The sequence below is a fragment of the Asterias rubens genome, chromosome 9 (assembly GCF_902459465.1).
Source record: "Asterias rubens chromosome 9, eAstRub1.3, whole genome shotgun sequence".
Taxonomy (NCBI): Eukaryota; Metazoa; Echinodermata; class Asteroidea; order Forcipulatida; family Asteriidae; genus Asterias; species Asterias rubens.
In genome coordinates this window covers 10,070,692-10,085,728 of record NC_047070.1, presented here as the reverse complement: position 1 = coordinate 10,085,728, position 15,037 = coordinate 10,070,692, and the positions used below count along the sequence as shown (strand labels likewise).

Below are 15,037 nucleotides of genomic sequence, written 5' to 3'. Positions count from 1 at the left end.
TAACACTGTTTTACTCAGTGCTTGTCTAACCTTTCTAAAGAGATAATTGCAGTGTAACATAGTTTTGTGTGCTAAGCTCTGTTATTGAAGGACACAATTCAAATTGGTCTTAAACCTTGAGAAAGGAAATCTTCAGGTAACTCAAAAAAGGACTGGAACTGCCATCCCCTTACATTGTTCATATCTCCCAGAACTATAATTTCATATGAAAAAAATTATTTTCTCACACTGATGAAAAGACAAGTTTGTTTTGAATTGGAGGTGTTAAAATTATTTTGTATTATTTCAGATTTCTCTGGTTGATATTATTTTCCCCTTCATTTCTTTTCTCTCAGTGTCCCCCGGGCGTATTACGAGAAGATTGGAACCAGCTGGCCGATAAGAATGGTTCTCCCGCGGCAATTGGCGCTGCAGTGGCACGCATCATTACAGCGCTCCAGCAAGCTGTGGCCGCCCAGATGACACGACTGAAGACGTTTGTTGATAGACGTGCCAGCGATGTTAAGACATAATCTCTGTAATAGTTGTCGGCCAATAAGTGATTTATGCAAGCATGTGATTGAGATGTCTGTATAAATGTGACTGCTGCTGATGATTGACTGTTCATGCTGATTGAATCTGGGATATTGCTTTATAGCTGTCACAAACTGAAGAGAGATATCAAGAGGTGTAAATTTTGCTGCAAAGGTCAAGCGACCTGACCTCACGAATACTTAAAAGGTATTATACAGGATTGCGAAGAAGGATTAAAAAAAAGACCTTGTTGACTTTTAGTCTGATAATGAGTACATGTTTACTCAATGTAAAGTTCATACTGGAACCATTTGTTTGTATGAAATATTTCCCTCTGAAATTAATGGAGTCATATTTGAGAAAACGCTATCTGTATACCTAAAAAAAAAAGCCAAGAACTGAATTCGGTTGGTACAACCGAAATTAAGACAATGTTTAACATGCTGAAAACTTTTCATTTTTTCCCCCTATTTTCTCCTGACTCACATGAAGGATTAAGGCCATATGGTTGGTCACAAAAAGCATGAACACTGTCCCTGGCTACAGCTCTACCAATCCTGTATGGTACCTTTAACTTTGTTACTTATTTATATATCCACTGCAAACTTGTGTGACTTCATGTATACAATTACTTGCCCTAAAGAAATTATTTTTTAGCAGGGAATAGACCGATCCATTAAGCTTTGCCCCATTGCGTTTTGACTAATCACGCCCCATTGCGTTTTGACCAATCACAACCCATTGCGCAACCAAACATCCGACAAATAAAGTCTGACATGCTTGCACATATGCTTGCGTGCTCGGCAGAATTGTGCAGAATGGCGTTGGAGAGGCTCACACATTCTTGCTCACACGTGCGCCGTGGGCGGAGCCTAATGAATAGGTCTATTGTGCCTACAACTACAACTCATACACACATTTATAATAGTACATCTTAAATTCTGCACCTAGTTTTTTAATAAGACGCACTTTCTGGGTGTTAGGCCATTTTAAAATAGCACTCAAGCCCAAACACAAGGGCATTTTATTATCAAAGTATATTTTTGTCTATGTTCGCTGTCCACAGCTTACAATAATAGGAAAGAGAAACTTTGACATCTTAGAAATGGTAACATAAGGTTGATACTGTGCAATCCTGAAAATGGAAGTGGAAAGATAGACCCATTGCGCAAGCGCTATTGTTGAATGAGGTGCTTGCTGGTCTAGCTTACCTAGCGATCAAACTTCGCTAGCTAGACCAGCACGCACCACATTTCAAGCCAAACGCGCGCATACCAAATAGTTGTGAAAAGTTTTATGGGAACTGTCAAAACACCTCTGTGTTTGTGTACAAAAAAGTGGCTGAGTTTATAGATCACACTTCAAGGGAAAAACGATCAAGACTTTGAATATGTATTTACCATTATTAGTGATTATTAAACTGGATGAAAAGTGATTAGATAAGCAAGAATTTTGTTCACATGTATTTGCTCTGAAATGAAATAATCATGATGATAATAGAGTTTGATTCAAAACAAAAAAGCTTGATGTTGCTTGATAATGCATGATTCATGCTTGAGGGGTCAAATAAGTCAAGGTCACCAGTGATGGCTTAGGTCAAAACAGTTTCAAAACGAGAGGGTTAAATTTAATCATCCATTCAAGGAGTTGTTGCCCAAATCAGGTTTTGGATTGCTTAACAATCACAAGGGTGGCTGGGAAATATCTGAAGGGGTTAGGGATAATGAGGGAGGATTGGACAAAATCATTTATAGGGAAGAAGTCATATTTTCTCTCCACACAGTAACTGATTATATCCAACAGCAATCCAGCCTAAACATCTTAGTTGTAAGAATTCATATGGGTATTGTTAGATTTTTAAAGATAGTGTTATTAATAAGGGACAGAACATTTATCATGTGTGTGTTAATTTGTATATTGGAGAAGGAATGTTGAATATTTGTGATGGACTTTTGGCACTATTTTTATATAGAATCTGCAGCGTTGTTAATGTTTTTCATTTAAATACCATGATGTTCAGTTTCGCGGTATAGCTATGTTTGTAATGTTAGTCTTTATTGACATGCAAAAGACAGTCTGTATTAAAGACAATGACGAGGGTCAGTACAAGACAGCTTTAGAAATTCAGAGTTTGGCAACAAACAATTTGAAACTATACATCCTTTTCAGTGAATGTATGTGTGGGTAAATTGTCTTTACTTGGGTCATTAAACTTACTGGTTGAGCAGAAAATCTCTCTTGGTCAGCTGGTCAGCAGTACTACTGGCTTGTGCATGATCCAATTAAATGATTAGGGTCCAGTTTGAAAACAGAATTACATTGAGATGACAGGTGTGAGTTGGTAAAGACAAAAAGGATGTATTATTCCTGTCTCTTTCTTTAATGGAGATTTCCTGTAATGTGAACTGAACAGTTTGTGGAAATCTCTCCAGGAAAGATGCAGTATTGGTCATTGGAAATCTTTTACTCTGTATTGTATACAATATTGTGGCTCTGTATCGAAATTAAGAATTTCTGAAATCAATTTTAAGATGCTTCCCTACTCTTAGCTAAAAAAAAAAAAAGGTTAAACAAATCTCAGTGACTAGTTTTCTTCACATGAACTCTGTACACTTTGTGCCTGCAGGAAGCCAAGGGTTGATGATCATTTGTAAACATGTGATATGTCAAATGTGAAATTGTCAACAAAAAATCGTAGAATAGAATTAATCTGCATGCTACAATATTAGTGGCGATACTCTCCATAAATGAACAAGCATTCTGTCATATCCTTGACAGATGGTGGGAATTATACACCAGTTTTTTGTTGAGAAGACATTGAAGAAATGCCATTTTTAGACAAGGGAGGAAGACCCCTACATGGAAAACCCACGCAGTCAGTTAGGAACTAAACAACCCAATCCACATGCAAGGCCCCAGTTCGGCTATCATCGAACCGAGGTCAACAGAGGTGAAAGGCAGGGACAGACACCACTGAGCAAACCTGACTGCATGCCCTGCATGGTACTTTAACATAATGCATATGTAACATTTCTGCTTATTGTATTGGTTTTTGGAGAGAGCAAACAAGGCGCCTGAGTGGATCTAATACAAAGAAAAAAAGCCAAAACTCATGTAACACTTGTCTCTTATTTTTTAACTAGAATTTTAAAGAAAATATGATTGTAGCTTTTAAAGTGTTGGTTGAAATTAAGTATTTTTTGTGTACATACTTTTTAATTTCTGAAATGAAAATATTGACAAGTTCCTACAGTTTTTTATATATTTTATTTTGTTCAATTGTAATTATTATCAGCTGCCAAGTTCCTGTATATTTAATTTTCTTTTGATTTGCACATAATTATGTGATCGAGTTAATCAAATATTGAAATTTTTAAACATTATTATTGTTGAATCATGTGCCCAAAATTCACATAATTTGTTTGACAAGATTTTCAGATTCCTGTTAAGAGTGTTTACAATTATTGTGTATATAAGAAGAAATGTAGAAGTTATGTTGTAAAGTAAAATCCATAATGCTTTGTGTGTTATTGAAATGCAATATTAAGTGTACTCTGTGACCTATATATAGAAGTCGTTTGGAGTGAGTGATGGTGACTTACTGTGTAATGGGGGGGGGGGGGGCTTGAACAATTTTGGGTGGAACAAAGAAACATTTACTATAGCCGGATTCGAACCAACAACCTATTTGATTTTGATTTTCTGAGGCAGAGGTGGGCTAACCATGGCTAACTAGGGCACGGATAAGCACCCTCTATCCAATCTTTTGGATCCACGCCAGAGGAATTTCACCAATCTTTGAAAATACATTGGTTCAGTTTTGACAAAATGTGTGACGCAATCGAGCTAATTGAGTTGTTTGTCGTAAATACCATAGACCTCATCGCAAATACTCGGTACGTGCGCATGAGGCAGAGCATGGTGCTTGCTGGTCTAGCTAGCGATCAAGCTAGACCAATATGCACCTCATTCAACAGTTAGCGCTTGCACAATGGGTATTGTGAAAAGGTCTATTGTGGATAAACAAGGCAAAAGTAGGCCAACAATGACATTTTCAGCAAAATTTAATGTGGTTTTTATTTTTGTTAAATTTCAAAGTTGAAATACGTTATTTTATATTGACAACTTCCTTCCTCATAAATAGCGTAAAACAGGGTTTTAAATTGGCATTGAAAGAAAATGTGTGGATGCATGAGCAAATAAACAACTCAACTTTAAACTTCTCTCATATCAGTTTCATTATCTCACATCTATTGGTGTTTCTTCTGTCACAACTTTTAAAGTGGTATCAACATTGGGTCTTAACAGCATTGAAGCACACAAGATTCGCCTTCAACGATTACAGAATATTGCAGCAAGGATGATCACTTACACCAAGAAAACGGAACACATCACACCAGTGCTAGCCGGCTTGCACTGGCTCCCCCCATCCAACAAAGGTTAAATATAAACTGTGCCTCATTATTTTCAAGATCTTACAAGGTGATGCCCTAGCATATTTAAGTGATCTTGTGCAGATATACACCCCAGGACATCGTGGCTTACGGTCTACAAAACACGAACCCCTCCAGGAAAAAACAACTAAACATGTATGTGTATGGGAGGAGAGAAGTTTTCAGAGCGCAGCACCAAAGCTTTGAAACTCCCTCCCGGACACTGAAACTCTCCAAATCACTCAACACATTCAAGAACAGTTTAAAAACGCATTTTCATAGAGAAGCTTTTTGTTAAGTTTATTTCTCTTATTTTGTTGTTTGCTACTTTCATTGCTTGTTGTTCTTTTGTAGAGTAGTGCCATGAGCGCCGCTTGCGGCGGATACCTGCGCTTTATTAAGTGTCCATTATTATATTATTAAGATAATGTTTATGGTATCTGAGTGGATATTTTGCTTAATCGCATCCTAATGTCAGCTGAAGGAAGGACAAGTTTGATTTTGCTCAATCTTCTTTCAACCAAAGCCGCCCTTCACGCGTGTGTAGATTTAAATATTCCACAAAATACTGGTTTGTTCTAGAACCATTGGGTATTCGAGTTTGGGCTGATCTATATCATGTAGCTTTTTAGTTAAATAAGCCACATACTTTTCTTATGCAATTTTAGTGACCTGTTGGCTTTGCCTGTCTGTTGTACCATCAACAGGAATGTGCAGCAAGGCTTACGTAACCATTGTAACTTTTAGCTAAATTTTGAGGAACCTTCAACAGAATGAGCAGACCATTCAAACCTTCCCAAATCCATGTAAACCCGTTTTATTACAAGAGAAATAAATCTACTTCTATATTCAGACGTTATTGTACCCAGCCAATCTGCCACCTCTCACTCACTTGCATTAGCTGCCCAAAAAGGGCCAGAACAATTGAACAGATTAAAATTAGACCACTTTTAGGTAAAAAAGGGATTGCAACAAAAGAATATTTCAAAGTTATATCCTTATTACAGCTGCTAGTGGCCTTCATTTACAATAAAGTAATGAAAAAGAAAAAGAGGGGGTAATTAAAAAAGGCGACCCATAAAAAATAAACCCAATTTGCCCAATAGGGAACCAAATCACTATCCAGTTCTTGAATTGGTCTCAACGTTTTGACTAGCTTGCTCTAGTCATCGTCAAGAGACTGACTCCGCGGTAGTGCAGTTAATTATGATCCTATAAAGCTAAAGTAGTTGTCCCAGCCAATTTTCTATACCTTCCGCCCGGACAAAGCAGGACAGTTCTTTTAAGAACAAGTCTCCCAAAAATCTGATAATCTACTCTTTGCGGTAGTAGAATAAAGAAAGACAGTTCTCTTAGAACAAACTCTACCTGGCAAGTAGAAACACACATGGTGTTACCGCAAACCAAATATATATTGATACCTCACCATGCAATGCCTAAATTCTTTTGTACCCTTTTCACTGATGAAAGAGGTTTCTAAAAAAATAATTGCCTTGTTAGTGATTTCCAATCCATGTTTAGTTTCACCTCACATGTAGGTACTTGTGAAATTTGTGTGTAATTTTTTTTCCCAAAAGACTTTGATGGGTTAAAACACAAGTGCTTTATTTGTCTTCAAAAAGACAAATAGTAAGGTATTTTCTGCAAATTATTTATTATGACCCATCAAAATGAACTAGGCATTTCTGAGCTTTTAAGGAACTGGTGGTTCGCAAATGTAATACTGTAAAAAATTAACTATGCCTAGTGATCAAATGCACACAAAACGTACAACTACACATGTAGACCATTCAGACTGAATTTCTTCGTTTAACAGCAGCTGATGTAAACGTGTCCGATATTTGTCGTTTATTTTAGGTTGCGTAGAGAACCCTACAGAAGTACTTTCGACGAGCAGTAGCGTCGAGACAAACAGTAAGTACAGTCTTTCTTATGATTTTTCTCCTGTAGATGATCAGCGTATATTAATAGAAACATAAGTCTTTAACCAATAGTTCTTTTCCGAACCAACACTACTCAAAAAGAGACTCACATGGTGTTATCGCAAAATGTTCTTATAGTTATAATTCCACCATACAAAGTTTCAAATCCTGCTAATGGTGGTGGGCATCAAATAGGTGGGGGTGGGGGTGTGACAAGGGGAGGGGGGCACAATATCAAATGTCCCCCCCCCCCATCTTTTTGACCACCTTAATCATGAAGCCCAAGTATTGCACTGTGTAAGACCAACCCTGTGTCTCGCCATGGGCATTAATCCTGGGAGCTAAGGATGACACAACTTTTTAGAAGGGTGGGGGACACTATATCAAATGTCCCCCCTCAAAATTGACCAAAGATTGCACCACAGAGCATCTAAAATGCAGAATTTTCCCGTGCTAATAAGCGGGCCTGGACCCTATGCTAGTTGGCTTCTCACACGAATGCTCAAACATTATGATTGATGCCATTGACGGGACACAGGGTTTGGTCTTATACAGTGCAATACTTGAGTTTCAAGATAAAGATGGTCCTAGACACGGGAAACATTTGAGTTTGTGCCCTCCACCCTTCCAAAATGGGGGGTGGGGTGGGGGATAGTCCCTTCCACTGTTTCAAGGGGGAGGTGCAATTTTGTCAACGTTTGAGCATTAGTGTGAGAAGCCAAACAGCATAGGATCCAGGCCTGCTTAAAGGCAGTGGACACTATTGGTAGTGACTTAAAATAATTATCAGCATAAAACCTCACTTGGTAACGTGCAATGGGGAGAGGTTGATAGTATCAAACATTGTGAGAAACGGCTCCCTCTGAAGTGACGTAGTTTCCGAGAAAGAAGTAATTTTTCACGAATTTCATTTCAAGATCTCAGATTTAGAATTTAAGAGTCAGTTCAGGTAAATAATTGACATAGTTGCTCACAGTAAAAAAATGAATTTTTTGTATACTTTGTGGGTGGAAGGGCCTTGGGGTGCAAGTAAACAAAATTGCATTTTCAATTCTATATAAAGCCCGTTGCCATGGTTACGGCTCATTGTGTTTTTTTTTGCCATTTTAGGCCGATTTTGGGGTCTGAAAAACTGGTTTTTAGCTCATATTTACAACTCCACCCCACCAAAATGCAACATTATTTCAAAAAACCTTTTATATCACTACAAGTATCATCCTTGGCCTTCCTTGAGAAAAAAATGTATTGCTTTAAATATCACCCTTGTGCTATTTTTGCATCATGCACTACAGTATGTTTTTAGAACTTGCAAAATCGACATTTTTACCCTATTTTTGGACCCCAAAATGTCAACTTGCCATCAGGGGTCTCAGAAAATTTTCCTTTCGGCTGTGATCAGGGCCAACATTAGTATCTTATTATTTCAGTTTATGTTGTATGCTATGTTTAATAAAAAGTACCACTTGGTGATCTTTAAATGAAAAACCAGAATAGAACCATAGTTTCATTCTACAATCCACCATTCGTTACATTGTATAAAGTACTAAAATATCTAGTACAAAGCCTTTATATGGAACAAATTGATTTTACTTTTAATAGCGAGTTTGGATGAGGTAGTCACTTGCAAAAATAGGTTGACCCCAAAGGCACTGGACACTATTGGTAATCACTGTTATCATAGAAACTTACTTGTTAACGGAGAGCTGTTAATAGTTTAAAACATTGTGAGAAATGGCTCCCTCTGAAGTAACGAGAAAGAAGTAATGTCCCACTAAAATATGGGCAAACAAATTATTTCGGGACTCCCAATTTGATTTTAAGTTCTCAAAATCAAGCATCTGAAAGCACAAGAGTTCGTGTAACAGCGGTGATTTTTCTTTCATTATGTTGCTACTTCGACGACCAATTCAGTTCAAATTTTCACAATAACCAAAGATGTCCAGTTTCTTTAAGGGGTCCAAGTTCACTTAAATTTACACATATCTTGATATTCACTCTTCACAACAAACAAAGCAACTATAACAAAGTTCCACAATTTGTTTGCACTTTTGGTGAAAGTTCCACATTAATTTTTTGTTATTAAAACAAAATAGTAGGCCCCATCCTATTTTACTCAAACGAGATTTTGCATTTGTAGTCCAGCTGCTAAGGCCCATATGTGGACAAATTGTGCACTTTGTGGTAAAAGCATGAAACTTCCTACAGTTGTTACATACACCCTAAAGATCATTTTAAGACTTGGACCCATCTTGGATCTCACCCATTTTAGGGGTGGGGCTACATTTTAAGAAAGTGGGGGGTAACAAATTTAATATGTCAGTTTTGACTATTTGAAAAACAATTCTGCTCATTTTTTTAGACTAAAATACATGATAACAGTTCAATAATTATTTGAAAATTAATAACTGTCTTGAATTCTGCCCATTTTGTGGGCGGAGTCATATTTTTAAGAAAGAAGGGGGGTAAAAAATGTAATAATGTTAATTTTGACTAAATTTGCTTTTCTCTGCTCATTTTTTTTAGACTAAAATACATGATAACAGTTTAATGATTATTTAAAAATTCATAACTGTCTTGAATTCTGCCCCTTAGTGGGCGGAGTCGTATTTTTAAGAAAGTGGGGGTAAAAAATGTAATATGTTAATTTTGACTAAATTTGCTTTTCTCTGCTCATTCTTTTAGCTTTTAGACTAAAATACATAATAACAGTAAAACAGTTATTTAAAAATTAATAACTGTCTTTATTCCTGCCCCTTTTGTGGGGGGAGTCACATTTTTTTAAAGTGGGGATAAAATAAAACATGCCATTCTAGCCCCTTGATTGTTGTACTGATACATGCAAAACCGTGTAAATACATGTATAGACATTTAATTACAATATTTCTACATTTTCAGTATGCACTACATAGTTGTTTGCAGTAACAGCGTTTACAATTTACTCACAGCACTTCTTTGCTCCCTCTTGAGAGTAAACGATTGGGTGCTAAACAAATCGAACCAGCAGTGATGCCTTAATGTTGAGTATTCTTATACAGTTTGTGCCTCTCCAAATTCCCACAAGAGCTCATTCGAACTGATGATGTGGCCCGACTCTACCCATCAGCCCCCAAAATGCTATACAGATACCTCAACCAGCAACACCCAAGCATCAAGTTCACCGTGTTCACCATGGGACAAGGGCAGTCTGGCAATAGCTGTCTATGCCTGATCCCCACCACAAAGAAACAAGACAACACCCTCCACCACAGTTTCCAATGAAAAATAACCAACATTGACCGTTGTACACCAGTTCTTCTTTCATTACCCTAGCATCTAAACACACCCTCTTGTTCACGGTTCCTACAACTTGTGTCTATGGTGTTCAATATATAGGACAGGATAGCCTTTGTCGGAGTTGTGAGTTGGTCTGTTGGAGTTGTGGGTTTGCCAGTCTGAGTGACTCAATGCCGCCGTTCTGCTTTCTTTTGTCATGTCGCTCGCCTGGCTGACAACACCCCAGCTAAAAACGCTCTTTGCATCGCCAGCAACTCCAGGGGAGGCCTAGCACCAGCTCCTGGCTGGAAAATATCCAGAGGCCGTCCAAGATCATCTTGGGGTAAACAACTGCCTGGCCTAGTGAAATCGACCACAAAGCTCTATAGGACGTGGACACAGGAGATCGGTGCGACTGACCTTTGCTGTCTCTGCAGTTGATTAATTGAGTCAGAGTGAAGAGAATTGGCTAGTTGGAGTGACGAGTTTAATAGTGCGGAACCGGTTCAGGAGGTACATTTTACCATTGGGAAGGTCTATCCCCGGGAACTGGATGGTGCGATCCTTTTTCATCAGGAACTTGTGCCGTCTGGACCTTGCCACTGCGTGCGCCGCTCTTGTGCTTTAGCGTTAGAGAACCATCACTGATATGGCACACTCTCTTTTGATCATCTGAATAGGGAAATTTGCCTTACTCAGGACTGGTAGCCAATCAGTCTTTGTGCAGCTAACAGCACCAGCGATGGTCCTCATGGTGCTGTTCAATTGAATATCGAGTAGGCTTGAGAGTTTCTCCAAACTGGATCACAATACTCAGCCCCCAGTGGCAGATAGCTAGCGCCGATGAGCAAAGTGTTTCGGCATTTGCTACCAAGAATTTACCAGTGAGATTGTGGATCATATTGTTTCTGGTCCCAATTTTGACAGTCACCTTCTGTGGAGGAGTTTTAAAGGCAATTGTAGGGTCACCGCAATGGTATGGACAGCTACAGTTTCAACCAGATTAACACCACCAAGCCGCCCCAAACTTAACTATATGTTCCCATACCCAAGGTCAACCATATACCACTACTCACTTTCTTCCGTGTATATTCCATCAAGCAGGCATAAGGCCAATATACCCTCCGCTCACAAGAAACTTCATCATAAAACGAGGGATTCTTTAACCGACTACCGAATTGACTATAGTGCTGCAGAGGTCATCACTCTCATTCAGCCTTTTATCTTTGTAATCGAGAAGCCAAATGCCAACTGAACGTCTCCTGGTCTCGGGCTCTTCTTGAAAACTGTGACCCTACAGTGTATCTAGGTGTCACCCAAGACTGCTGCCTCTCCTTTAAGACCCATGTTGCGAAGACCAAAGCCAAAGTCTGTGCAAGAAACAACATTGTCAGCAAACTTACTGGAACAAGATGGAGTGCCAGCCCAGACACTCTTCGATCAACAGCCTCAGCCCTTTGTTTTTCATCTGCAGAGTATGCGTGCCCAGTCTGGGAAAGATCTACCCTCGCTAAGAAGATTGATCCAGCCATCAATGCTACATGCCGACTCATCACTGGATGCCTCAGACCAACACCAACTGATAGCCTGTACAAACTTTCTGGTATAGCCAGACCACGAGCGAAACCCTCCATTCAGCCACACACCTGCTAAGAATAGACTCGTTCCAGGAAAAGCTTCCTCAACAAAATCAAACCAAGTGCAGAAGCCGGGGCTCTTCGAACTGCCATGTGACATGAGAGACTTGGTAAACTTCCACCTAGAACATCCATTGACATACGTGCTTCGGAAGAACTCCCCCCTGATGCTGACTCAGGTTGGGCTGAATAGAAGTCCCTCAACAGACTTGGAACATCAACTGGCCGGTGCAACGTGTCTCTCAAGAAGTGGGGATATCTAGACTCTGAAGACGTTACCTGCATATGTAAGACAGAGCCACAAACTATGGAGCAGGAATACAGAACAGAGGACTTTGCAGAGTACAACGATCTTGCTAGGAACTGTGTCCAGTTCTGGCTGAAACATAATATATAGTGTGTGTGGACACGATAAGAAGAACAAGAAGCCTTGGCACCGCGAATGCATTAGAGGACATTGCAGTTACCAGCAGGACACCCTTCTTCAAAACATCAGCCTCCACCTAAGTGACATTTGGCTCCTACTCTTCCTGACCAATGGATATCGACCCTCTATCCACAGCACATTTCCTAAACCCCCATTAACTTGGGTCGTACTGGTAGATTTCAATGGCCTCTCTAATGGCCTCATCAAATACCAACTCACCACTTTTCCTTTTCCCTGTACATGTTACCTATTTCAGTATTCCGACATGTATGCTACAGCTCAGTGATCATTCCAACACATCTCAACCGAATAACTACACTGCATGAGTGGATTCTTCGCCATATGTTTAACTGAAAACCTTTCTCAAAATTGAAAAAAAAAACTGCTACTATAAATTTTACTTATTGTTCTGGCCTGCATGGCATGATGCCAGATCACACTGTGTGGGTATAATGGCGTGATTTGAGAGCTTGAGTTTGCCATAGCCATAGTATACATAACCGACGATTTTACAGTACATGTATGTACATGTATCAGATTTTGCCGGCCCAGGACATACTTTTATTCCTGTATTGTTGATGAGATTGTTGGCTGCTTGTGCATTCTTGGCTGTATTACACATGTGTAATTTAGCGAACCCTCGTTTACTACTCTGGCCCCGCCCACAAAAGAGGGGATAAATAAAGAAACTATTTAAACTCATGGAAAAAATGTATTCTTTTATAGTATTTCTATTCAAATAACATAAATCAGCTTAAAAAAAACAATTAAAAAACAGTAATAGTTCACTAAAGATAACACTTTGTTTTAAAAACGCCCACTTTTAGAAATATTGAAACTCCGCCCACAAAAGGGCATTTTTTTTTTACTAATTTATGTTCTAACTTATAATTATGATTTTCAAGTTTATATTTCTGGTCAAAAGAACAAAAAAAATTATTCTAAGTATGATTTTGCCCAATATTTATACCAAAGACCCCCCTTTTTATGCAAATGAGGCTCCGCCCCCAAATAGGAGAGACCCAAGGTGGGTCCAAGTCTAAAATTGATTATTAGCCCAATACCAACCATCATAGCAAATTTCATGCTTTTACCACAAAGTGCACAATTGTTCACCTTAGCAGCTGCACTATTGGCATCAATGGGTAAAATGGCAATTGGATAAGAAGTTGGACTTGGAAAGTTTCCCGCGCTTTTTTGTCCTTGTGTGTCTTTTTGTTATCTAAACTAAATTAAGGAATCAATGAGTGATGGTTCTGATGAATTCATCCCTTTCTTTTACGTAACACTAAAGTTTTAACTAACTGTGTTGTAGTATACCATCGGCCTATTGAAACTTATAAATATATTATATTAATTTTATCATTTACCAATATTTTATGTTGGAGTTTTATTTACATAAAGAAACAAGAATATTTAAACCAGCCACAATGTTGTGTATTGCTTGTTTTGTATTTCCTCATACCTCAGGAGACTTTATAGTTCTGAAAAAGAATCTTGCCTTTAGGAACTTCCTGGGGTAGAAAATCGGCCGTGTGACTTTCTCTTGGATCAAGGGGACATTAAGGGCAGTGGACACTATTGGTAATTACTCAAAATAATTATTAGCATAAAACCTTTCTTGGTGACGAGTAATGGGGAGAGGTGGCTGGTATAAAACATTGTGAGAAACGGCTCCTCCTGAAGTGCCATAGTTTTTGAGAAAGAAGTAGTTTTCCACGAATTTGGAGACCTCAAATTTAGAACTTGAGGGCTCGAAATCAACCATCTAAACACACACAACTTCGTGTGACAAGGGTGCTTTTTTTCTTTCATTATTATTTCGCAAGTTCGATGACCGATGAGCTCAAATTTTCACAGGTTTTTATTTTCTGCATATGTTGAGATACACCAACTGTGAAGGCTAGTCTTTGACAAAACTGCCGCGAAGATAACGGTCTAAAGTAATTCAATCTGATAAAACGAATCAGACAGTTTTACCTTTTTTTAAGTATTTATATTCACTTGATAGTATATTATTGTGTGAATTCATACCAAGTTTCATTTATTCGAGGAGCATCACACCTACAACAATTTGTTTGAGGCATGCGTTTCGAAAAGATCCTTAATCTCGGCGTTTGAGAAACTTCTCATTGATAGCTGGTTTATAGTATTTTTGGACCCTGAACTGGGAAAATGCCTGCGTTTCAAAACGGCGAAGTGGAATGAGCAGCCTTTTAAGCCTGAATTGAAAAAAAAAATGCGTTTCGAAAATACCCTTAAGCCTGAACCGGGAAAATGCCTACGTTGCGAAAACACCCAAGTAATTTCGAAACGTAGGCATTTTCCCAGGCTCTGAAGCCTAATAAAACCACCGTTTCGAAAATACCAGGTATTTTCGAAACGGCCTACTGGAAAAAGCAGGCTTTAAAGCCTGAACTTGGAAAATGCCTACGTTTCGAAAATACCTAGGTATTTTCGAAACGAAGGCATTTTCCCAGTTCAGGCTCTCAAAGCCTATTAATTCCAGTCCGCCGTTTCGCAAATACCCTGGTATTTTCGAAATGGCGGACTTGGAAAAGCAGGCTTTAAAAGCCTGAACTTGGAAAATGCCTACGTTTCGAAAATACCAAAGTTTTCTCGAAACGTAGGCATTTTCCCAGTTCAGGCTCTGAAAGCCTGTTGATTCCAGTCCGCCGTTTCGAAAATACCAGGGTCTTTTCGAAACGCAGGTATTTTTCCAGGTCAGGATCCAAAAGTACTCAAAGCCTGCTAAATCCATTCGCCGTTTCTAAAACGCCCAGATAAAACCAACCCTGATGTTGTAGCGCCACCAATTGGCGGTGTATTTATCGGCTGCTGAAACGGCGGGAT

The 15,037-nt window shown here is 38.8% G+C and overlaps 1 protein-coding gene across 3 annotated transcripts in view; it reads left to right on the top strand.

The window, feature by feature from the left end:
- The window catches only part of LOC117294461, a 49,974-nt gene extending 45,843 nt beyond the window's left edge, over positions 1-4,131 (top strand). For all 3 annotated transcript variants that reach the window (XM_033776873.1, XM_033776871.1, XM_033776872.1), the window contains exon 19: positions 336-4,131. In XM_033776873.1, the coding sequence (XP_033632764.1) occupies positions 336-512 (177 nt within the window). In that variant the 3' untranslated portion in view covers positions 513-4,131. The remainder of the gene's footprint in view (positions 1-335) is intronic.
- The last annotated feature ends 10,906 nt before the right edge of the window (positions 4,132-15,037 follow it).